We start from the raw sequence: 24,259 nt of genomic DNA, 5'->3' as shown, positions 1-24,259 counted from the left end.
TACAACATGGCAGGTTAGACTTGGCTGTGATTTTGTGAATAGGTGGATTCCGGTGTTCACTGACTGAAGTCAAGTTTCATCTTTATCGGAGTTGGTACGAGTGGTAAAATTTAACCACTGGAAAATTAAGGACAAATACAGAGATGAATGGACATACAAGCGGTTATTTGAGTGGACTTGAGTTTGAAATTTGACACTTGGCCAGTTCAAAATATTTTCAAGACCTAATGGTTAGGTGAAGAAATTCTAGCCATTAGAATTTCATTATTCCCTCTGCTCTCTTTTGTATGAAGGCAGATAGTGCCTGACAATATTTCAGGAGTCTTATTCAACCACAAGAATCTGTAGATTAAGAGATTCTCTCTTCACCATTGGCTGGTTTGGTCATGATTATCCCCTCGATGCCCTATGATTATATTCTAATATTGAATTAAAATTTGATATTACAAGCAACTGAGTTGGTAACATCATCATCCTATCTGCCTTGGGAAGATAGATATCCAAATTCAACATTACAATAAAATTTTCACATGAAACATTAATGCCATTGCTATGTTTGGTTGCATTCTTGGCAATATTGTGGAAAGAGAAATGTGCGGGAGGGAAACAATGAGGGAAGAGGTTTTACTCCTAATGTTTAAACTGAAACCGCCCCTCTCCTACTAAATACTAATTCCCCCTTCTTTTGTGGAGCAAATTTGGGGAAACCTAATCATGGTTAGGATAGTCACCAAAAAAAAAAAAGAGTAAATTACTCTAAGCTCCCCTAACCTTTCTGACAATTCAGCAAACCTCTCCTATGTTTCTGATAATTACTCAAATCTCCTTTATTTTTCAAACTTGGTTTCACTTAGCACCAATCCATTAGTATTTTAAGGTTAATTAACGATTAAATTTGAAAAAATGAAGGAAACCTGACCATAATACTTATTTTTTCCTTTAGAAAGTTACCCTATTGCCCTTAATGAATAGCTAACTCAATCCCAATCCCAATCCCATCGTCATCTTCTACCTCCCAAAACCTCTCAACTTAGCTCCTAACCTGCATATAGAAAGTAGTTCTAGTGCGTTTCTATTTTTCCAAAGTTCAACTGATACTGACCACCATGGCCATATCTACAGTGTCCTTCGTATTCCAGCTCACCATTGATGAACAATCATCAATTAGTTCTGCTACTGGAGGCTTATCCGGAAGCAAATTCAGAACAATATCAACTGCCCTAGTTCCTCTTCTTCATCAAAATCTACTGCAACTAATTCCTCTTCTTCATCAAAATCCGTTTGTCTCTACCCACTCTTCCTCCTCTTCCTGTCGAACCTCTTCACTCTTCCGCTGAAGTGGAGAAGATGAAGAAAGGTCAAAAGGGTCCCAGAAATCCCAAGAAGAGTTCAGAATTGGAGGTGGTCGCAGCGTTGTACAGCTGCTCTCCTCGTCGATCTCAACAGGCCAGAATCAATCCAATTTCAGATCTAAGTCCTCCACTGGTGGTGGTCCATAGAGACGTCGCCAGCAAAGATTTTGCAGCCTACAACATCACTGGCCTTCGTCGTCCTTCTAATCAGGGTCCTGAGGCTGGAACTCAAAGCCAGTGAACCCATTGTAAACCCAGATTTTACATTGGACCTCTTTACTATAATCCAAAAGCCCCGCAGAGACCACCGGTTATTAAAAAAATGGTCGCTCAAAATAGTGATTACCAGCGGAGCTAGAAGCGTCGGTGATCAACAGGCCACAGTATGTAGGCTGAGATATAATTTAAAAAAAAAAATATATTCAATCCAAACCAGCATTACCGTGACCCTGTTCCATATCAAGTTCTTGGTTTTCCATTGTTAGATGTCAAGAAGGTTATTAAAATGAAAACAATTATAGATTAAGGGCATTTTGGTCACAACAGATATTTTTACTAACACTGTTAATGGATTAGGGTTAAGTGAAACAAACTTTGAAAAATAGGGGAGGTTTGAATAATTATCAGAAACTCAAGGGAGATTCGCTGCATTATCAAAAAAGTCAAAGGAGGTCAGAGTAATTTACTCAAAAACAAATTGAGAGCTTTAAAACTTTTGGACATGGAGGAAGACAAATGCGTTTTAGATCGAGAATCCATTCCAATAAATCATACCAAACACAACAGCGTCAATCTTTCCAAGAAAGCAACTAAACACAACATAAGGTAGGCCTTCCTATTATCATTTGTTAGGATTATTGTAGTTTTAACTCTCATGATTTTACTGTGGCATGAACAATGGATTAAGCATTAGATTTAGTTTTAGCTGACTGCATAAATTCCATCAATGGTGGGCAAATATAATGTTTCATAGTCATGGTTTAAAAATAAAATTTGACAAATTAGAATTGGAATCAATGGGAGACAATCCTGACTCCCGATGATTCTTCACAAAGAAAAATGAATCAGTCCAAAATAAAATCTCCTTTTTTTGTGGTCCTTCGGTCACAAAAAACACAAAGTCAAGAAAATTTACTCTTTTGGGCTTTTGGCTAAAGCCCATTGAACTAATTCCCATGAACGAGGTTGTCAAGAGCTAAACATTTGAAGTTATCATTTCAAGCAAACTGAGGCTTATGTAAATTCAAAAGAAGCACAAATGAAAAAATGCAAACTGAGTTCTCAAAATAATTTCTACAGGGCTAACCAAGAAAGAGCGCCAGAGAAATTCTATTTACTGATGAAATGAATGTAAAAATATGGAAGCCGGACTGTCTTTTACCAAATCCTCTAAAACATTATTACACCGCTGAGTAATACCTAAACATCACCTCACGTCCTTCCTGTTATTTCCCTGTCTAGTTTAACTCTCTTTGCACTCTGTGCTTCCTGAATGCTTCCGGCCCTCCTCTGATATGATCCATCATGTTGGTATGCACACTTGGCTCCATTCCGGCATCCCCTAGAACTATTGAAGTATATGCAAGGCTTCATGATTTTGGGTTTTGAATCTCTCCGTTTTGAACTTTGTACAGGTTCAGGATTGGATTCTAGTATTTGCTGGTTCTGGCGATCACTAAGTTGTGTGAAGGGGTGATCCTGGGTTTCTGGTTTCTCTCCTCCATGTTGTTGAATCAAGCTTTTATAGTAGTTGATATCCTTCACAGGTGGTGCTTTCACAGATTGAACAATTCCAGGCGGAGGAAGATTCAAAGTGGGTAATACAGAATTTGTCACAGGATAGAAGTGGCCAGTTGTGGGGGCTGCTGAAAACGGTACATCTACTTCTATCCTGTTGATATGGACGGGAGGGGGCAATGGGGTCATTGGTGGTGACTTTGGCTTGGGTGTGGACTGTGAAATGGAGGGTTTCCCATAATCTGCAACCAATTTCTCAATTAGTTTTGGGTGGTTGAGCATCTTAACAAGCAGGTCATTGTCAATCAAGCTTCCCTGCTCATTGCTTCGCATGATTGCTGTGAAGGCAGCAGATGCAGCAGCAACGATGTCAGCTTCAGGTACAGCATCAAGTGCAGGTTTTTCGGTAGTTGGTGCCTTCCAAGCAGAATGAACATCGTATTGAGATTGAGGTTTCATCCCAGGAGGCAACAAGCTCTGGGACACAATGAAAGGTGGTGAGCTCATGCAATTAGTTGGTGCAACCAAATTGCATGATGGATCTGTGGCATCTTCATCCTCAATGGGAGTGACCGGAATGAGAGGAGTGTGAGAATCATCATGTTGATAGTCTTCTACTTCGAGTGAAACAGAAGGGCTGCAAAAGACAAAGAAAGTTGGCATAAGAGGGTGCATCAGAACATCTAAGAGAATCCCATTTATAACAAGGTAGGAGAAGCTTGTCACCTAGAAGGAATGGCAGAAGGACGAGGATAAACTGCTTCCAGTACTCTCATCTCTCTCTGGTCTTCAACCTCTGCCTCTTTGCTCTCTTCCCCAGCCACCACTTGCCAGCTGGGAATTAAAACAAACTGCACATTCAAGAAACAAAATGAGACTGCACTCCGTCCTCATACTGAACGTCCATCAGAGTCTAAACTTGAGAGTTAAAAGTATGATCTGTATACCAGGGTATCATGGATCAACTGATCAAGCACTCAAATAACAAGAGCTTACCGTAGGAGGACATTTCCATTTGATCAAAGGGATCAGAGACAATTCCTTCAACTGATTAGCAGGATGAGCTGCCTCAAATCCAGGAGGAAGATGATCATCGCCCATTCCAGTTGAATGTAATAGCCATGATGTCTTTGTTTGGAGGTGATCTTGAGCTCCAATACCAACTTGCGAGGGTGAATCATCAGAAAGAAACAGCCTTACCTGCTCAACAGAAGGTTCATGGTGATCATTCAGCAACTACTTTTATATAATATTTGTATTATATATATATATATATATATATAGAGAGAGAGAGAGAGAGAGAATTAACAAACATTTTATCAGCAGGAGGTATCCACAGAAGGAAGAAAAAAGGTAATAAGCAAGATTCAAGTGATATTAGTTCCCCGGAAGGCAACCAAAAATCTCCTGATAATTGCAAGTCCCCACAGCAAGGAGCCAAGGAACGTACCAACAACAATAGATCTTTTGATAATTCTAAGTTTCCATGACAAGGAGCCAAGGAGCATATCAGCATCACTGGATACCCAAATTCCAAAGAGCCCACAGGAGCCATAATCCAACAGGTTATAAAACTCCCAGAGCAGATTCCCTACTGTCCATGCAAAAAGATAGAAAGGGAAAATGTAGCAATTAAGCTAAATTGTAGCCCACTAGAATGATAGCCTTTTCCAAGGCCCCCACCCCCTCCTTATAACAGTCCTCATACATTTTCTAACTCACAACCCTGGTAACTGGCTGTGTACTAATGTGAGAATATGATTAATCAAAGTAGAAAAGGAATATTAAAACAGTTGTTTTCAGAGGAAGAAATTAAAGGTATAAAACAGATTGCGGTCTCAGTTACGAATAAGAACTGGTAATTTATGGTGGTTTGCTAAGAAAGGTAATTTTAATGTTGGAACAGCTTACTAGCACAAGGAAGATGCTAACGGATAAAAGCCCGACTAGAAGGAAGAAAATCTGGTCACTGAAAATGCCACCTAAACTTCAAAACCTCAATGGGAAAAGCTGTTTTGGAGCTCGTGTTGACTATTCAAAAGAAGAAGAATAGTAGATGATTCTTCATGTCTACTCCACTGGAAAACCTGTGTAGGAGCTCTTTCTGTTAGAGAAAGGCTATTAAGGAAAAAGGAACAGTAGATGATCCTTCATATCTATTAACTGGAGATCCTCAAGAAACAATAATGCAAGCAATGTTTTAATGCCCCCATGCAAGAAATACATGATATGGGTCAAAAGTAGCTTTTCAAACAGAAACTTAGAAGATGATTTGAAAAAAATGGTTTAAACAAATGACCTACAGGATCAAAATTGGACTCAAGACTTTCATTCAAATCCGGGCTCTGAGAAGCTGTGGATACAGATACAATCAATCAAGGCATGATGCTATGCAATAGTCTAGCCCTTAACGTATTATGGTTATTTCAGATTGCCAATATGTAACACACTCTAACTATCATGGAGATTACTCAGACTGGAGGGATGTGACAATCATACCAAATAGTAGGAAACTAATTCAAGACTTTGAGCATGTTCCCATATAATAGTCAAAGAAGCACATGCATTGGCAGTAGATGCCAATTTTTTTCCTCTTTCAATGGTTTGGTGGCTTCAAGCCCCACCTATTTTTCCCTATAGTAGCAGCTCTATAAGGGGTTTATCACCACTCTGTTCAGATAAGTAAAGATCATCCACTACTTGACTACTTTCCATGATGAGTAAATGTAAGCATCCAAGAGAATAAATACATCAAATTACTTGCATAGTCCACAATTGGCATGAAGCGTTACTAGAAATGGGCAAAAGTTCCGACAATCCAGAAGCAATGAGACCAATGATCAGATGATGACAACTATCGTAGCGAAGTGTTACTCATTATTAATTAGTAAGATCTTGGAACTCCCAAAGCAACTCTACTAAGTGCGACAAAGAAAACGGATCCATGGTAACTTTGACATATCTAAAATCAGATCTATCAGAAAAGAGGGCAAAACAGCATCGAAAATGATGATCCATGGGTATCCTGTCAACTGACAGAGTCTGCCAAAAGAGTTGCATCAAGGAAGTATTGGAGACCTTGAGCATGATACAACCACCACACCTCATCATAAATCTGACACCGACATTATAATTCATAATATGTCTAACAAGTCGCACTACAGGTCAACCCAAACTGCATCTTCCTCTCCGGGACTACAAAAGGGGACTTTTGGAACACCAATAGGCATTAAAAGAGAGAAAAGGGGGTTAAAGGGCCATTTCTCTTTTTGTCTTGTTCATTTCCACACTTAGCAACTACTTGGAAGATTAAATCATTCGGGCTAAAACGATTCTGCGCAACTGGAAAGGCACTTTTCGCTCTTTCGATAGTTAGTTTAATGATATCGGCCAACTCCCCCCTTCTCTAAGAACACTCTCAGACCATTTTTTTATATTTAAAAAAATAATAATAGATAACTCGGGGATCCCCAGTGGGACCAACCAGGCCAGAAGCCTCACTTCCTTTCACTAATTTAAGCAATTCAGTGAGTAGTAAAGTCATATCACTGAACATTGGATTATTTACAACCTTGTGAAAATAATAATGCTACATCAAAAGTCCAATATAGATATAGAATTCATATTCCTCCCCTTACAAAGAAGAAAATCCAGTGGGTTGTTTTGAAGACTTATAGAGCTAATAACACTGAAACTAGGAATCCAACAAAAAGAGGTCTTTACTTCCAAGTTCCCATAAACCACAATCATCTTAGATCCTCAAATAAGGGCATCAAACAAAGTTGGCTAGGTTTAAAAGAAAAAGAAAAAGGAAACTATGAACTTTAAAAATACAATAGCACAATTACATCTTCTGTTTGTGTGCATGTGAGAGGGTGAGAGAGATTTCTAGTCACCCGTCAAACTGATCCGACCACTAGATGAACAAATTGAGTTGACAATATAAAAACTACGCCAATATATACCATGAAATTTTTTTGTAGATGTGACATATAGACAATAAACATCAAAATCTGCATGAGTCTTCATTTTATTTCATAAGCAACAAACTTATTAAGGATAAAAGACACCATGACTGTTCGGTTCTCAAGAGAATGGTATAAAAGGAAAATCTGGAACTACACAAACCTTCGAAACTCAAAGATATTATGTCTCCACTTTAATTTTACTTATTCAACAAAAATTACATTGCAAAGTGAAGAAATTGACCTGACCTTAGGAATCAAAACAACAAATGAGCAATTCCAGCCAGCCACACCCAAGATAATATCCCTTCCGCTCCCTCCAATATACAAGTGAATTCTAATCGATTCCCCAAATACTTTCCTGAATTTCATAATCCCTTATCTCCAAAAGCTTATACCTTCTTCATCATCAATTTTATATCAGAGTTTCTCATAATAAACCATCACACATTGTAATTTCTTAAATTTACCATGAAACGGACATATTTTTCGATGTATATGAATCATAAACTCAACAAAAACCCATTCCAACTACTTTGGGTGCTACAGAGACCTTGTGTTTCCATCCTATGACATCAGAAGCCTTATGTTCAGTCAAATCATGAGTAACCATGTTTTCCTGATTATTTCATCCCAAGTCAGTTTCTGCCTTCCCATGTCCTCTAAAGTTTCCAGCTAACATCATATCATTGTTGGTGTCCATCACACATGACTGAACCAGCTTAGTCAACTTTAATTCATCCATTAACCTTCTCCTGTATAAGCATTCACTTTGATTGCATCTTTTCTTGTCTTTCCAGTTATCTGTCTCAACATCTCAGTCAGCTAAACTCATTTCTAGTTGGAAATTGTTTTTTAGCACAGCAATCAAACAGAGATTTGCAAAAGCACTTTCAGCTTCATCCATGTGCTCTATTGTTATTGGAATCATTTTCTTCAATATCTCCCTCCTTGCCTCCTTTTAAATGGAACCAAGATAAAAATGGTAAATCTGGGGTATCAATTGGTAAGATGCCTTAATTTCTACTCTTATTCCCAGTGAATTTAACTTTGTACAGTCTTCCATGGAACAGATTTCCTTAAAACCTTTTTCATTCTAAAAAATAACCTTCCAAATATACTTTTAAAAAAGCAGAAAAAATAATTGTAGCTAGCATATAGTCACTCTCTAATCTTATCATCATCAAAAAACATATGCAAAGAACTCTCAAGTCGTGCCTCACAGCTTCTGACTTCTTGGCCTCCGTTATAAACTTCTCCTTGTAGAAGGTATAAGAAGTGAAAAAAATATTCCTTTCTAGCCAAGTTCAATTTGCAACAACTTGTATTTTCTATACATGAACATTTTGTTCTCTTGAACCATTACTGCCTACTGTTATTAGTTGACACAATCCTGCATTCGCAACAAGTTCCAGCAATGCTAGACTCAAAAGGAGCACAATGGGAAACAACTAGCAATTCCCATTGACATCAGAAGTAAATGATGCAACATATGGCACTTAATATATTTAAATGGAAGGAAATCATTTTTAGTGCATCACTTTTTATACTTCAACAATCAGTGAAAGGACAAATAATTTTTAGTGCATCAATATTTATACTTCAACAAATAGCACCCTATATGAAAGCTCCAAAAAAGAATAACAAATTCACCATGTACGAAGGTATACTTTGTTACTTTTACTTGATCTAACCATTTACATTCAATTACTCAATCACATCATGAAATAGCAAAGACATACTCAACAATGGATCCACAATTTGTAATTCATTCATTTACAACTCCAAATGAATCAACTAGGAAGTGAAGTGCATAAAATCTAGTCCCAGAGCCACAACCAAGGTGTTACTTATGATTACATGGACAACTGAAGTGCACACTCCAACTACATATATTCCAATGATGGCAAAAGTTTCAATACCCTTGGATAAATTTAATCTAATACAGGCAATTGCATCATTCTACATACCTTACGCAAGCCATCTCCAGTATTCTCCATTTTAAAACCATTACAAAATTCCTCCCTTAACTATATCAGGATGAGTCTATACAGCAGTTCAAAATGAGGTCATGTATTTTACTTAAGACTGGTCTATACAGCAGTTCTAAATGAGGTCATGTCTTTGATTGGTCTATACAGCAGTTCAAAACCCATCAAGTCACATCTTTTACTCTCTTTTTTTCCTTTTTTTTTTTAACACAATCTTTGTTCTTGTTTAATTTAAAATAGCAATGGGCAAACATGGTTTGACCTTCTCAATCCAATGAATGCTCTTCCCAACATGTTTCTTGAATCCTTCATTATAGAAGCACTTAGATCAAGTTCATCAGTCAAGTACAACAGAATCCATGTGGCCACCAAATGTGTTACAGGTCTAGTCTTTACATCAACTGTATACCTGTGCTTTCAGATTAGTAATTGAAATTTTATGCTGATATTTTCCATATCTTGAAGTAATAGGGGACACTAATAATGTCCACCACATGGTCCAATCATTCAATTAAGGATCCAATATTCAGTATTTTTACGAGTTCTCAGCCTTTTTTATAGTGCATATTTTAGGATAGCTTTGGTCCAAAACATCCCATTTCGTTGGGCGGCAAACCTTATTTCTCAAAACTTAATGTATTAGTTTCGATAAGGCATCCTTTTCCATACTTTAGACTTCTTCTGCAATTGTTGTCAGGGATGTGCGTAAAACTAAAGAGCAACCCCCCCCCCCCCCAAAAAAAAAAATTTATTCCTAATATGTTTGTTCCCTTCTAATATCCAGAGGTTCTCGTTCATTGCAAAAATGATTGGCATATAGCAAATGTCAAGCAAGAAGCTCATCTATCAATAAAAGGAAACACTAGGCAACAATGCAATGGGGATATTTCTCCTCTTTCTTGTCGACCATAGAAAAAGCTTCTCTGAGAATAAGAAAAGCCTAACACAGTCAGTAGTGTGAAAACAAGAGTATTCAGAAAAGAGCAACAACTATTGGTGTGAAACAGTAGGTCTAAGAAGAAGGATTCAAATAGAAGAACAAATTATAACCGAAGCTAGCGGGGAGAAGAGATAATGAATCAGAGATTCACATCTAAGAATGTCTGAATCGATGTAAGACATGGAAAATGTCGAATAAAATGTACGAACCACAGAATTCCTTTCGGACAGTTAGATAAGTTTTAATAACAGATTTTTTTTCTTGAAAAGGATTCGTATTGCATACATCTTAATGCATCAATGGCAAGGAAACTGAAACAGAACAAACATCAATGGGAAGGAAAAAAACAAACAGAACATGCAAAGCAGATTTAAGGACTTTATTGCAGAAGAAAAACTCATTTCCATAAAGATATCGGCGTTTTACCTGACAAAGGTTAACATCTGAGGCCCAAGACACCCTTTTTGATTTCTGCGATCCCCGCATATTAACAAGATAAAATCTTGCACTTCTTCCCGCTTCAGTTCTCGATAAATTAGAATAATCAGATAAACAGATTTTATGATCGAGAGCAACTCACGATGATTCTCGATTCAGTTGTCAATAAATTAGAAAAATCAGATGAAGAGGAGATTTTAGGATCGGATACGAGAACCTGATCGAGGTCACGATAATCTAGAAATTCATTCCAAACCCTAATCTACAAATGTAATCGGATCTTTTTAGTAATTTCTGGCAAAAAAAAACCCTAATTGTCAATGGTTTGATTCACTTAAAAAAAACGATAAGTGCAGTCATATAGTGAGTGATCTCCGACTGACTGACTGACTGCCTGACGGAGAGAAGATTAAAGAAAGAAACTTTGGGTGTCTCTAGGTACTTTATAGTCTTCTCTTCGATATCATATCCTCCTTATAATTTTATTTAAAAAACAAAAAAGAAAAATTGTGTTCCAAATTCTAATACTCTCCCTGGTTTGGTGTCGTGTTAAAATGGAGACGGATCATAGAAGGTTGGAAAGTTCAAAACTTTGACAATTTTTGGCGTTACGAGAACCTACTATCTGAAATTAGCTGTGAGCCTCTCTGATGATAGATTTAGGGCAAAATGGCAAATGCAGTCACTGTCGCTCCTATATGACGTATGATTAACCATTAATGACATCATATCGGTTTGTTCCGAGGTTGATGACTATACACTGTATGGGGGGATGTCTAGCGCAGCCTGCGCTCCCAGCACAGAAAACAATTGGTTTTTTTTTTTTTTTTCTAATTCCGGTATCATATCGTGCCGATATATTGATATTGATATTCATTTGATTCGTATTGATCAATATAAATAAATAAAAAATAGCGTTTTAATCTTGAATCGGCGCCACAAGACCAATCTAACCGGTATTGATATTAGTATCGATAAGGACTAATACGATACCCAATACTATAATATAATTCCCTTGGAGAGATAGTTGGCCTCGCTTCCTGCGTTGATGGATTTAGGTATCGGTATCATATTGATCAAACCGGCTGATATATTTCGGCATTGATAAATTTGATATTGATATGATTCTGATACAAGATTGGCGGCATTGTTATTGTCAGAGGAAAACATGGTTTGATCCAACCCGATACGGACCATCCATAATGATATCTAGTAGGATACTTGTCCCCTCCAGTTCCTTGCCTGTCCCTGTTCCCCAATGCCTCTAAAAAGGGGGGTCACAATGACCACCCTACCCCTATCCAAACACTCTACCGGGTGGGGTTCACCCCTCCCCTTTATTACAGGGCACTAGGGGAACTGGAGGTGACAATTTTCCATATCTAGTATCAATTGAGACTAAAACAACGTGATATCATATACCAAAACCTTGATCTAAGGTGAAGAAAGAATCTCTTCATCCATCATTTCTTGTGTGGTTAAATGTGATTTTTAGAACAATGGGAAGGGAATTTAATTTGGGAAACTCATGACCTCTTGTTTGAGGAGTTGGTCTTTTGCCAACTACGCTGACCCCTTGGGAAGAGAATTTTAGATAAAAGGGAAATAATTATCAAGTCACAATCGTGGGTTCACATCTGGCATGATTAAAGATTCAAATCACATCGGCCAAGATTGATACGATTGAGATCATGGTTTGAGGTATCGAATCAGATCGGTCGAGACCGATCCCATTACCGATCTGATCCAGTTGTACGGACAGGGGTAAAAATATACAAAAAAAATATAGGTTTTTTTTAACAGGGATAAAAGTTTCATATTTGCCCGAGTTTGGGCGATCCCAGTCCGTATCATCCGATCCAACCAATATCGAGATCCGAACCATGATCGAGATCGAAATTGATCTGAGACCGATCTCCTTCTAAAATCTAAGGTTATGGCATTTTTTGGCCAATTTGCTCATTGATTCTATCAGATCAAATCAATCAAGACCAATTGGGATCCCGATATAAATACCAGGGTTTAATCCTTGACCTGAAACAAAGAACACGCTACCTAGTTGCATGCAGTGCATTGCCCCTATGCCCAAACATAGGGGTGTGTATACCCCTATGGAAATGTGGAAATTCCCAAAGGTGCAACAATCATTTCTCACACCGTATGCGCTTGGGTAGCATTCTCTTTTCGATTCTTGGAGAATCTCTTCACAGTAACAGAATGAAGTTTTTCTCTATAAAAAACTTGAGAAAAAGAACGCCACCTGAGCGTGTGCGATGTGCTGCCCCTACACCTAGATAAGGGATGGGCGAAATGATTGCTACACCCCGAAAAATTCTGCCTTTCCATGACGATGCGGTGATCATTTTGCCCACCCTTGTGTTCGACGCAAGGACAGCACACTGCTTGCGCACTGGTAGCATTCTGTCTCCTAATTTAGCTTTAAAAGCATCACAATCAATTCTTTAATTTAGATCAAGATTTGGGTCGTTAGAGAATACGTTGAATATATGATTGGTCATACAAATCTGATGTTTTAAAATTTAAGGGCGAAGAATCTTATGCTGCACTATTACAACTTAAAAATGCCACATCAGTATTTGAAAACCCAAGCATGTTTCACCCTTGTACAGATGCTTGTAGCCTTGTATACTTTTTGCACATAATAATTTAACCATTCGGGCCCATGTGGACCCATATGATGATATAATTCTCTAACCCTTTTATTGGTATAGTGTACAGATTCTTTCTTATATTTCTCACCCTCTGTAGGTGAATTTCGTATTTAAGAAAGAAAAAAAAAAAAAAAGAACTGCCAAGAATGTCATGCTAGGATGGGGTTCTTTCATAGCACGGCAGGGCGTGCAGCATACATCAGACGGTTGAGAGTACCCTGGGCTGCGTGATCAGGTGCCCCCAGCCGTTGGATGTGCCCTGCATGCCCTGTCGCACTACAGAAGATCCAGGTCCTTCATATTAGCAACTCCGTCTCTAGCTCTCTCCTCCTAACACTCTTTTTCTCCCACTATTTGATAAATCATAACCCTTCCCTTAATTGGTGGGTTCTTCATGTTGGATTTTACGTCTCGTATTTTGCAAAGCTCATGTATTTTTTGGCTTTATTTATATTTGGTTGGATCAGTTTTGGTTCTATAACATTTACAAAGGTAAAATTATAATTATGAGAGTATTAATTTTTTTAGGGTGCCTATATATTATCTCTTTAGGGAAATTTATAGGTATACATATAACCAAAGGAGACCACGTGGTGAAGTGGATGATGGTGTAATTTTTTTTTTCTTGATTATTAAAAAATTATCTAGTTCTCTTGAGGGAATGTAAGCATTCGTGTTGAATCATGTTAAATTCCTTGTATTCATATGTATTTGTTTGATTATGTGTTCTTCGTGTTTACATATTCATCTCAACTTTCCATACCATTAGCTAAATAGCACCCAAAAAACAAAAAACAAAAACCAACCTGGAAGTACTATGATCAAGATATTATGCAAACAAATACCCTAAAAAATACAAACATGTCTGACTTGTTGGATTTGCTACCCATTAAATTTGGTCGTCAAACTCAATCACGTTATTGACTTGTTAATATTTTATCATGTTAATATGCTTTCTTCCTCATTGTCATATTTTAATTCAAACGGAATTATTGAATGGCAAAATTAAGCTTTCAAAAAAGTTGGTTTTGCTTTGTGTAATTATGTAACCATGCAAGATTATATGGAGGACATCCCTAAAAAAATACAGGACTATCAAGAGGATGCACGATACTACTAAGAAAGTATGATGTCCCTCTAAAAAATCCAAGATTACTAAACGACTGGGTGGTAATGCTTTTTTTTTTGTTTTTTCGGTAGGAGCGTGGTAATGCTTAGACTACTACGAAGATGCATGATAATATATGGGAGGGTCTAGGATTAAGTTTTAAGTACAAAATTTGACAAGTGATCAATATTTAATTTATTTATTTTTTATTTTTTTTGGGTGCAAAACCACTCATTGGGTTGATTTTATTCTTCCTCAAGGGACAACATTTTTTTTACAATGGGAATGAGTTCCTCTCAAAAAGGAAGGAGACCACAACACCCAACCTTGGGTCGCATAAGACCCACCTAGCTATACCATGAGCATGTGCATTAATCTCTACGAGTAAAATGAAAGGAGACCATGACTGACCTACTGTCACAGATGTTAGCGAAAACTTCCATCAGCAACTGAGATTGTTTGTTTACAATGTAACGAATAAAAGCTTAGGAATCAGAATCTACACAAATCTTAATAATTCCACCAAATAAATCCATCTTCAATTCCAACTTGATTACAAAGGCTTCACCGATAATAACTGAATATAAGAACAAATGATTTGTTGCAACCCAACTCAGTTTACCACGATCATTTTTTAAGGACAAATACCATAAAATCAGTGACAACAGAGTAGCACCCACTGGGAAGATCCATTAAATGTGTAACTCATAGATACCCATGTATTTTTTTTGGGTAAACATAGATATCCATGTTTAAAAATCTAGGATTGAGATTGGAATCGGTTTAAAAACACCCTAACCCTAGTTTATGTAAAGATTCGCCCTAATTAGTCATGCAGGGAATTTTCTGTACCACACCAATCAAAGGTGCAAGATGATTTCATCGACTCAAAGAGTTATAGAGGAGAGAGAATGTAAGGGGTGTCAATTTAGAATCAGAACTATTATCGAACTCAAATGATTACAATTGAACCAAATTTTTAGATTCAGTTTTGATTTTGAAAGTGAAATTTTATTTCATTCAACTGTTTGTTCATCCGAACCAAATAAAGTGTAACCCACTTAAAACTTAATCGAACCTAACTTAATCCATACTAAACCATACGATCACGTATCTTTGTCAAGTTGAGTGAAATGATATACTATGTTTTTTTTTGGTTGAGTTGTAAAAAAAGGTTGAAATATATCAGATTTGATATTTAGGACTGTATTTTCATGTAATCTTTCCAATTGTATTTGTTTTGTTTTAGCAGATTATTTTCGCTTAAATGGAATTTGAACTAAATTACCAACACCTTATACTAATCGAATATAAAAACCAAACTAATTCGATTCAGTTCGTTTTGGTTCGATTGTATATATTGGTTCTTGAATCAAACCGAACCACAACCAAATTGAATTAACTAAAAAACCACCCATGTGGTAAGAATGTGAGGAGGCGTGGGAAAGCATCCCCACAACGCTAAGCGTGGTGACCTTTCCTATAAACTAGCCTTTAGCTAGGTAAGTTTAGGGAGTTGAGAGAAAATTTCCCCTCATCACTGTCTCTACGCTGCCTCTGCAGCGTGAACAATCTGTTTAGGGTTTTCCTTTCTGCCTTCTAAGTTCTAATATAGTTCCAGCCCTCGCGCCGTTTACGTTTCTAGGGTTTTTGCTTTGTTCATTCTCCGACCTCGAAGAACAGGAGAAGCAGAGAAGGTAGGATCTCGATGTCATATCTATTTCAGCTTTCATTGTTATACAACATCTGCTTGTTAAACTGACAGAATTTCATGTTATCCGTAAGTTGAGAAGCCTCAGTCTGCTTGAGTTGATCCTTGTATAACAGTTTTTGTTTTTTTTTTTTTATATCAATTTGCATTCTAGGGTTTTCATTGTGCTGGTGTTATACTGCTACGTAGCGTATGAGTTAGGAAACGACTTTTCCCTTTGGTTAAGATTGCATTTGTCTGAAACTTTGTTCGATTATTTGAATTCCGATTGAAGTAGTTTCATAGAGATTGAGCTTGTACTGGAGTAACTTCTTAGTGGTAGGAATCAGTGAAAGATTTATAAGTGAAGCTCCTTAGACTTTGATGGATTTGCATTCTAGGTTGTAACCATCTGAGTCATGATAATTTATGAGTCATTGGAACTTGATTTGGAGTAGTATTACGGAGGTTCTTTCTCTAGCTAGGATCTCTAAGCGTCTCCTGCTGGTGAAACAGTTTTATGTATGTAGTGTTATGCTTTGATCTGTCTTATTCACCTTAAAAGTTTGTGCTTCCATTTGTGGAAGTATTATTAATTACAGTTTTCGTATCCAGAAACAAGCCTAAACCGTTTGTCTGTGGCTTCTTTTGTGTGTGTGTGTGTTTTCATTCGGTGCATTGCTTCATGATTTCCGTTGCGTCTCTAATCTGTCAGCTTCTTCCTCTTCTTTTGTCGGAACAGGATATTTGATACGATGTCGCTGGGGATGATGAAACCCGTCAAGCCTGGTCTAGAAGAACCGCAGGAGCAATTGCATCGGATTAGGATTACTCTTTCATCCAAGAATGTGAAAAATCTTGAGAAAGGTTCCCCCTTCTTTCGTTATGATTTTCATTTCTTTCTGTCCTTATGTTTGGGACGAGGCATAAAGGGTTTTCATTGGTCTTTTAACAGTCTGTGCTGATCTTGTGAATGGTGCAAAGAACAAAAGGCTGAAAGTCAAGGGTCCAGTAAGGATGCCAACAAAAGTTTTGCGCATCACCACAAGAAAATCTCCTTGTGGAGAAGGTAAACTCGTAAGCCTCTTTTTATTTTTTTTCCAGATGTAATCCTCTGTCACTTAAGTTTATCAAAAGGTTTGCATGGGAACAGTTGGAAGGTAATACTTTATGTTGAGGTGGAGGGATTTGCCTCATTTCCTTATCCGTGTAGGATTAACAATTTTTAAATGTTTAAAGTAATTTGAGCTTCCTTTTTCTAATTTTATGTTGCAACTAAACTATTTTTGTTCCTGCAATCCAGTAAAGTTGGAGCATCACAAGCTGTAGTATAACTTGTGTTGCAATTTTTCTGTTTGCCATCGTTGGGAGAATTCTTGTTTGGATGGTTTGCTACCAGTAACAACTGCAAAGTCAGTATCACATGTCATGGCCAGCTGCTGATCCTTAGAGCTGAGCTGTAAATGCTCTCATTTATTAGATATTTGATAAGCAAAGTGTTGTTAGTTAGGAATACTTATGTTCAAGTCTGTTTTTCTAAGAAACATGAGTAAGATCGGTTTCAAAAGTGAGTTAATTTTAGGAATGACCTGGAACTGGTAGGAAAATTTTAAGGGAAAATGCTTGGAAACTTAGGCGGGTTGTTTCTGGGGCACAGTCCAGAGTTTTTCAGTGTTCCTAATGATGAAATGTCACATTTACCAACACCTGGGATGGAGGCTAGGGAATAATTTCAGATGGCTCTCTATTCCAGTGAAGGGTGCATCTTGTATTTTCTTTCTCTTCCCACTCATATCCTTTTGTCCTGTGTTGTGTTTGATAAGAAAAGAAGCACAGGGTATCACAACAGCTTCAGAAGTTGAGAAATTTTCTCATATTGAAGAGTGTCCCAGTGCACGAGGCTCCTGTTACTGTAGGGTCTGGGGGGGGGCGCAAATGTACACAGCCTTACCCCCTGCTTCGCAGGAGAGGCTGTTTCCAAGTTTTGAACCCGCAACCAACAGGTTGCAATAGCACAACTTAATTGTTGTGCCAAGGCTCGCAACAAAAATTGCATTCATGACTTTTTTTTCTGGGTATATTTTATCACGGCTTTTCTCTGTCTTGAAACTTCTCTTCTGTTATATGTTACAACTGTTTTACCATTAAAATCTACAGTTCAATTTTTTGCTAGTGAAAAGCATGAGCTATTTATTATAGTCTGGAATGGTGATGTATTATTGTTTGAGAGTATTGAGTAGTGTTATACTTAATATGTTGTCTAATATAAAATCTACTATTGTGCTTGTTTCTTGAGAACTTCTGCCATCTCTTGTATTTCATATATTTTTTAGGTTAAACCCAATATTATGCTTACTGGTTATATTCTCTGGCCACTCATGTTTATGCATGTCGCTGGTTATTGGACACAGGTTCTTCGGTGGGTGGGTGTGTGTTGGTGGGGGGGGGGGTTTGGAAGGGAGAGCTTTTTGCAATGCTTTACAAGAGAAATTGCAACATTAAGGGGATTCCATAGGTTTTCATTTTCTATGGTGGGCAGGATGTGTCATTCAAAGGGATTTTGACAAAGGGTTATTTTCTGTCCCTGAGGATAATTATGGGTTATTTGAGTGGAAGTAAAGTTGATTTTTTTTAGAATTTTGTGTCATTTCTGTATATAAGCACAAAGGTGACAGGGATGTTGCACCTCTTTTCCAGGTTATTTGAGTTGAAGTAAAGTTTTTTTTTTTTAAATTTTTAGAATTTTGTTTCATTTCTGTATATGGTCACAAATGTGACGGGATATGACACTTCTTTTCCATTGGTTGCCAAGGATGGCCAACAGAATAGCTGGTTATGCAAGATTTCGTGCTTGTATTTTTCTTTTTCTTGTTCTTATATGTAGGGTTATATTTCTAGATTTCACTGTTATTACTTTTAAGATAAGAAAACACATTGATTAGTGTTTTCAACTTTAACGTTTACAATTTATTATAATATTTTCAGAGGCATTTCTATTTTAACGTGTTGGAACTAATTTATAAAGAGAGAAGTGAGGAAAGACATGCATAGTTTGGGCCTTATATTAGGAATGACGTCGAATAGAACTGATTGGAAAGCACATGTGGCTGACCCCATTTAGTTGGGACAAGGCTTTATTGTTGTTCGTTGTGCACCAATTTATAAAAAGATTGCTATAGTTCAATGATTTTTTTGGGGTCTTAACTATCTAATCTCCCAATGATTTTATGCCACTGCTGCTTTGCATTTGCTTCTGTGGATCTCAGTGGGATCATTTTAATGTTTGCCATAATAGATAGATGGAGGAGAGTGATATGAACATGAAGTAGGTCTCCATGCTGTTGTTCTCCCTTCACTACTTAATCAGTTGTTGTGAAACACCCTATGGAAAGACCCCCCCCTCTAACACTCCCATGTGCTTGTATATTTATAAATATCACATGCATCATCATGCCTTGCAAGGATGCTGGACATTAATGCTAGGTGCAAAATCTGAGAATTGACCTTTTGCTTCCACATCAAAAAGAACAAGCAGAATGATCTGCGTTATGATGCTTTGTCGTGGTTGTGCTTAGATGACATTATTCTATGCTGTTTGTCAGTTGATGATTAGAAGCTTAATGGGGCATTCTGTGATTAAATACTGAGCTGTCTACAACTGCATGTTGTGTGCTTGTGCAACCTGTCTTTTTCAAGGAATTGATTAAATCCTTCCCATTCTTTCATTCTTTCATTTGGAGGGATTTATTGATGCTTCTCTGATTTGTTATAGGCACAAACACTTGGGATTGTTTTGAGCTTCGCGTCCACAAGAGGGTTATTGATCTTGTGAGCTCATCTGAGGTTGTGAAGCAGATCACATCGATTACGATTGAACCCGGTGTTGAGGTTGAGGTCACCATTGCAGATCCCTGAGCAATACTTAACTAGATACTTTTCAGTTTTGTAGACTGAAGAAGGAATTAATTTTAGAATTTGCCTATGACTTATCTCTTGCCCAAATTATTATTTTTGGTAACCATGTAAGAGCTTACTTTTGCATTAGGCGCCTTCCTTGTCTGTTTCAGTAATGTTTTAAGGTTTTCTTTGTTATAAATGTGACATTGACTGTGATGTGGGAAAAGTGAATGAACATGAGCATGGTGGTTGTGATATTGGGTTGACAACCAATCAATTTTACTATTGTTGAAGTAAATAAACGTCTGTGCGTCAAAAACCCTTCGCAGTGATGATGCATAAATCTGATTTGGAAGTCATCTAACAAAGCGATAATTTGTTTTGATTCAACACGATAAGTTGTATTAAAGCTTTGCCGATCAACCTGTTTTCAGAAACCAAGACTCTTCAGCTTACCTTAGGATCATCTGTAAAGTTCTTGTAGTTGAATTTGTGGATCTTTTGTACTTATCGTGCTGTCCTTCACCTACGGTGAATTGATCAATGTTGGGCGGGAGAAGGCCGGGGAAAGGGTATTTGGAGGGATTTAAGGGCCAAAACCCTATAGGGGTTTGTAAACTTAGGATGGCGGGCGAACCATCCTCTGTGGGTGGAGGAAAGGAAAACTAGTCCTATATCACTATATGGGAGAGGGTGTTTTTTTACTATTTGGGGGAAGTTTATTCACTTTTAGAAGTCTGCTTCATTTTTTTAGAATCGCTATAGTCTCTGGCGTGTGATGTCCATAAATTCTCCCGTCCCCCTCAGCTTCTTGCCTTCTTGGATTTGAAGGCGAAAAGATTTCAAACCAACACATTCTACTGGAAGCGCACTACTGCTGAAATATTAGCCTCCATGTAGTTTCAACTGCAATTGACATGAGACCGAGTTTCTTTTCATCCACGGCCAAGAGATAGATAACCTCTTAATTCAGCCTTCCTATTGGATTAAAAAGGTTTTTGGATCCAGATCTCCATTTCTCTCTGACTTCCTGTAGGCACAATTGACGGGCAGTTTCATTCTAAGTTTAGATCTCGTTTGTTTGAAAACGAAATGGAGGGTAAAAACTCTTCAATGGTAAAGATGTAACAGAAAATAAAAAAAAGGATATTGCTAAGTTCAGAAAATTGATCTCATAAATTTTCTTTTTCCCTGATGTATTTGCTCACAGTCCTATCTATTTCTGCCAAATGAGATTTGAACATGAAACCCTGTATACTTTATATGAGAGAGAGGGAAAAAAAAAAACCAATGTGTGTTGTTTAATTGAAAGTAGATATAATGTAAAATGGTAATGCATGTTGTAATTTTGAAGCTAAATTAGTTGTAAAATGTTTTTAAGAAGAAAAATCTATACTGAAAATTGATGTGAATTCAAGGAAAGAAAAAAAAAAACCCTATCAAGTAAGAAAAAATGCCCTTTCTTTTTGTACTACAAAATTATTTATATTAATTATAGAGAGTGAAGATAAAGAGAAGAGAGGGTAAAAGTAGGACACAATCCTAGATTTTGGCTATAACAAGCCATCTAGGTACTTCTTAGTTTTCAAACAAAAATAAACACTTCAAATCCATAATACCTGCATTCAAATTTTTAAAATTTTTTATTTTATTGAGAAATATATTTTTAGTGGGTTTTTTTTTTTTTTTTTTTTGGGTGCAAGGTGGAAAATTTGTTTTACCTTATCATGGGCATAATAAAAATTTGATGATTTTACTCTCTTAAATTATTTTGAAATATATTAATGATTTTAAGTATCAACCGTGAATCCGTGATCGATATTGATATTACTTGATGATATTGATTAAAAAAAAAAAAGATACTATTTTTAATTTTAATTTGATCTGAATTTGATATGGTCCATCAATTTGGATCCTCTACTGACAAGCTGTCTGGTAAGATCGTACTGCTGAGACACAGCGAGGTGGTGAATGATCGCCTTACCCCTGTTCGGGTAAACCCTGCATTAAAACCCTACCAAATGGACCCTTAGATAAAAGGAATAGACTCCATAAATAAACACCCAAATGAATATAAATGCAGGGGAGACCCTGCCAAACGGACCCTTAGAGAAAAGGAATAGATCTATAATTAATAAAAACACCCAAAAAGAATATAAATGCACGATTTCCCATGTAGATTAGTAGAACCAGAGAGTACCACACTAGCACCACCATTGTGAATATGAAGGGAAGAAGAAAAAGGGTAGAACTCTGTTTTACAGTTGTCGTTAAAATGAATGGCAGAGTTGGAGTAGGCCCCACTACACCAATCTATGTACTATATATATGTAAGGACTGTCGCCTCCGTCTTTCTGTCTATGCTTCTTCTTCTTCCCCCACTTCGTGTCCAGACTCCAGACGTCGACCCAAAATCACACAAATTAGTGAAGGGGGAAACTGAGAAAGACAGGACCAGAAGAAAGAGAGAGAGAGTAGGAAAACTTCACAATGGCATCTGAGAGTAACGATGGCGCCGGATCTGGATCCACTACCACCGCTACAGCTGTGGCGAACGGCGGGGAGCATCACTCTCCGTCTCCGGTTCCGGTGGAGACAGACCAGCGTCGGAAGATCGCGCTGATAACGGGTATAACTGGGCAAGATGGGTCGTACCTGACAGAGTTCCTGCTGGCAAAGGGGTACGAGGTGCACGGACTGATCCGGAGGTCCTCCAACTTCAACACGCAGCGGATCAACCACATCTACATCGACCCTCACAATTCCCTGAAGGCTCGCATGAAGCTCCACTATGGCGACCTTTCCGACGCTTCCTCTCTACGCCGCTGGCTTGACACCATTCTCCCCGACGAGGTCTACAATCTCGCTGCCCAGTCCCATGTCGCTGTCTCCTTCGAGATCCCCGATTACACTGCTGATGTCGTCGCCACCGGCGCCCTCCGCCTCCTAGAGGCCGTTCGCTCCCATATCGCTGCCACCGGCCGATCCCACATCCGCTACTACCAGGCTGGCTCCTCGGAGATGTTCGGCTCCACCCCTCCGCCTCAGTCCGAATCCTCACCTTTCCACCCCCGCTCCCCCTATGCCGCTTCCAAGTGTGCCGCCCATTGGTACACCGTCAACTACCGCGAGGCCTACGGCATCTTTGCCTGCAATGGCATCCTCTTCAACCACGAGTCCCCCCGCCGCGGCGAGAATTTCGTCACCCGCAAGATCACCCGCGCTGTCGGCCGGATCAAGATCGGTCTCCAGAGCAAGCTCTTTCTAGGCAATCTGCAGGCTTCCAGGGACTGGGGTTTCGCTGGGGATTACGTGGAGGCCATGTGGATGATGCTTCAGCAGGACAAGCCCGACGATTATGTGGTCGCCACCGAGGAGGCCCACACTGTCGAGGAGTTCTTGCAGGTGTCATTTGGGTATGTCGGATTGAATTGGAGAGATCACGTGGTCATCGATAAGCGTTATTTCAGGCCCGCCGAGGTGGATAACTTGCAGGGGGATTCCAGTAAGACGAGGCGGGTGCTTGGGTGGAAGCCCAAGGTTGGGTTTGAGCAATTGGTGAAGATGATGGTTGACGAGGACGTCGAGTTGGCCAAGAGGGAGAAGGTGCTCGTTGATGCTGGGTATATGGATGCACAGCAACAGCCCTGATCAGATCTGAAATTCTTGATTGGGTAACGCATTTGTTGCAAGGGTTCGATTCTATTTTCCCTTCTGTTTCATTTCGTTCTTTCTCTTTAGGGTTATTATAGGATGATTAGATCAGAAGATGATCATCATTGGGAAATTGAGTATATGGTATTCATGGAAGCAGATGGGAGCTGATTTTTTGTAAAAAGACAGACCCAAAGGTCCCTGATCGCTTGTCAAGTTTTAGCTTAATTTGGAGTTGTCAAATGGAAAAAATAAAGCTTTCAAAAAATGTAGAACTAGGAAGAAGGTGCATTACAGCAAATGGGATCAGAATTACTACATCACCAATCCACATTTTGCCCCCCTTTTCTTTTCTTACTGTTCTGCGGATTGTGTTTTTTGATCTGATTCATTCAATTCTAGTATTTGATAATTGTTGTAACAATTTTATAGTATAATTTGAAAACCCTATTCTGTTCTTTCTTTTTGCATTCGTATCTTTTTTTTTTTTTTTAATTCAATTTGCAATGAATCCTATAGTCTAAATGGGGAAGGTTTCAAGCATTCTTCTTTTATTTGACAAATCCAGGGATTCGTCCTCTGTTCTTTTCTATGCTATTATCACATATTATATACTCTTTTCGTCCCTAAAGTCCTGCATTTAGGGTCACTGCATCTGGCAGTGGTCGATCTTGATCACTAGCCAGAGATTACTTTAGTGAAATGGTATTCTGGTTGGTAAAGAGATGATATTATGCTCTTTAATATCAGTTTCTTGGTGGGCTTTCTTGTGAGATTGTCCAATTTTACTTTTTGTCCCTTTTATCTGTTGATGA

General features: G+C 38.1%; 3 protein-coding genes across 4 annotated transcripts; 2 read left to right on the top strand and 1 right to left on the bottom strand.

The window, feature by feature from the left end:
• Window positions 1-166: 166 nt before the first annotated feature.
• Window positions 167-20,044, top strand: LOC122658732 (40S ribosomal protein S20-1-like). Of its 2 annotated transcripts, none has more exons than XM_043853821.1 (4): window positions 167-171; window positions 16,636-16,760; window positions 16,849-16,962; window positions 19,666-20,044. In XM_043853821.1, exons 2-4 carry the CDS (start codon window positions 16,649-16,651, stop codon window positions 19,806-19,808), a joined length of 369 nt encoding a protein of 122 aa, XP_043709756.1. In that variant the 5' UTR covers window positions 167-171; window positions 16,636-16,648; the 3' UTR covers window positions 19,809-20,044. The 2 variants fall into 2 exon arrangements, with proteins under 2 accessions (XP_043709756.1, XP_043709755.1); XM_043853820.1 differs by lacking the exon at window positions 167-171 and adding an exon at window positions 15,860-15,900.
• Window positions 2,706-10,635, bottom strand: LOC122658731 (zinc finger CCCH domain-containing protein 6-like). The gene is made up of 5 exons (XM_043853819.1): window positions 10,625-10,635; window positions 10,412-10,548; window positions 4,086-4,289; window positions 3,816-3,940; window positions 2,706-3,726 (listed from the first exon to the last, which is right to left on the bottom strand). Exons 2-5 carry the CDS (start codon window positions 10,469-10,471, stop codon window positions 2,784-2,786), a joined length of 1,332 nt encoding a protein of 443 aa, XP_043709754.1. The 5' UTR covers window positions 10,472-10,548; window positions 10,625-10,635; the 3' UTR covers window positions 2,706-2,783.
• A 2,192-nt stretch (window positions 20,045-22,236) lies between the features above and the next one.
• Window positions 22,237-23,740, top strand: LOC122658742 (GDP-mannose 4,6 dehydratase 1). The gene has a single exon (XM_043853833.1). It carries the CDS (start codon window positions 22,281-22,283, stop codon window positions 23,439-23,441), a length of 1,161 nt encoding a protein of 386 aa, XP_043709768.1. The 5' UTR covers window positions 22,237-22,280; the 3' UTR covers window positions 23,442-23,740.
• The last annotated feature ends 519 nt before the right edge of the window (window positions 23,741-24,259 follow it).

Source organism: Telopea speciosissima, chromosome 4 (assembly GCF_018873765.1).
Source record: "Telopea speciosissima isolate NSW1024214 ecotype Mountain lineage chromosome 4, Tspe_v1, whole genome shotgun sequence".
Lineage (NCBI taxonomy): Eukaryota > Viridiplantae > Streptophyta > Magnoliopsida > Proteales > Proteaceae > Telopea > Telopea speciosissima.
This window is presented reverse-complemented; position numbering and strand designations above follow the sequence as displayed.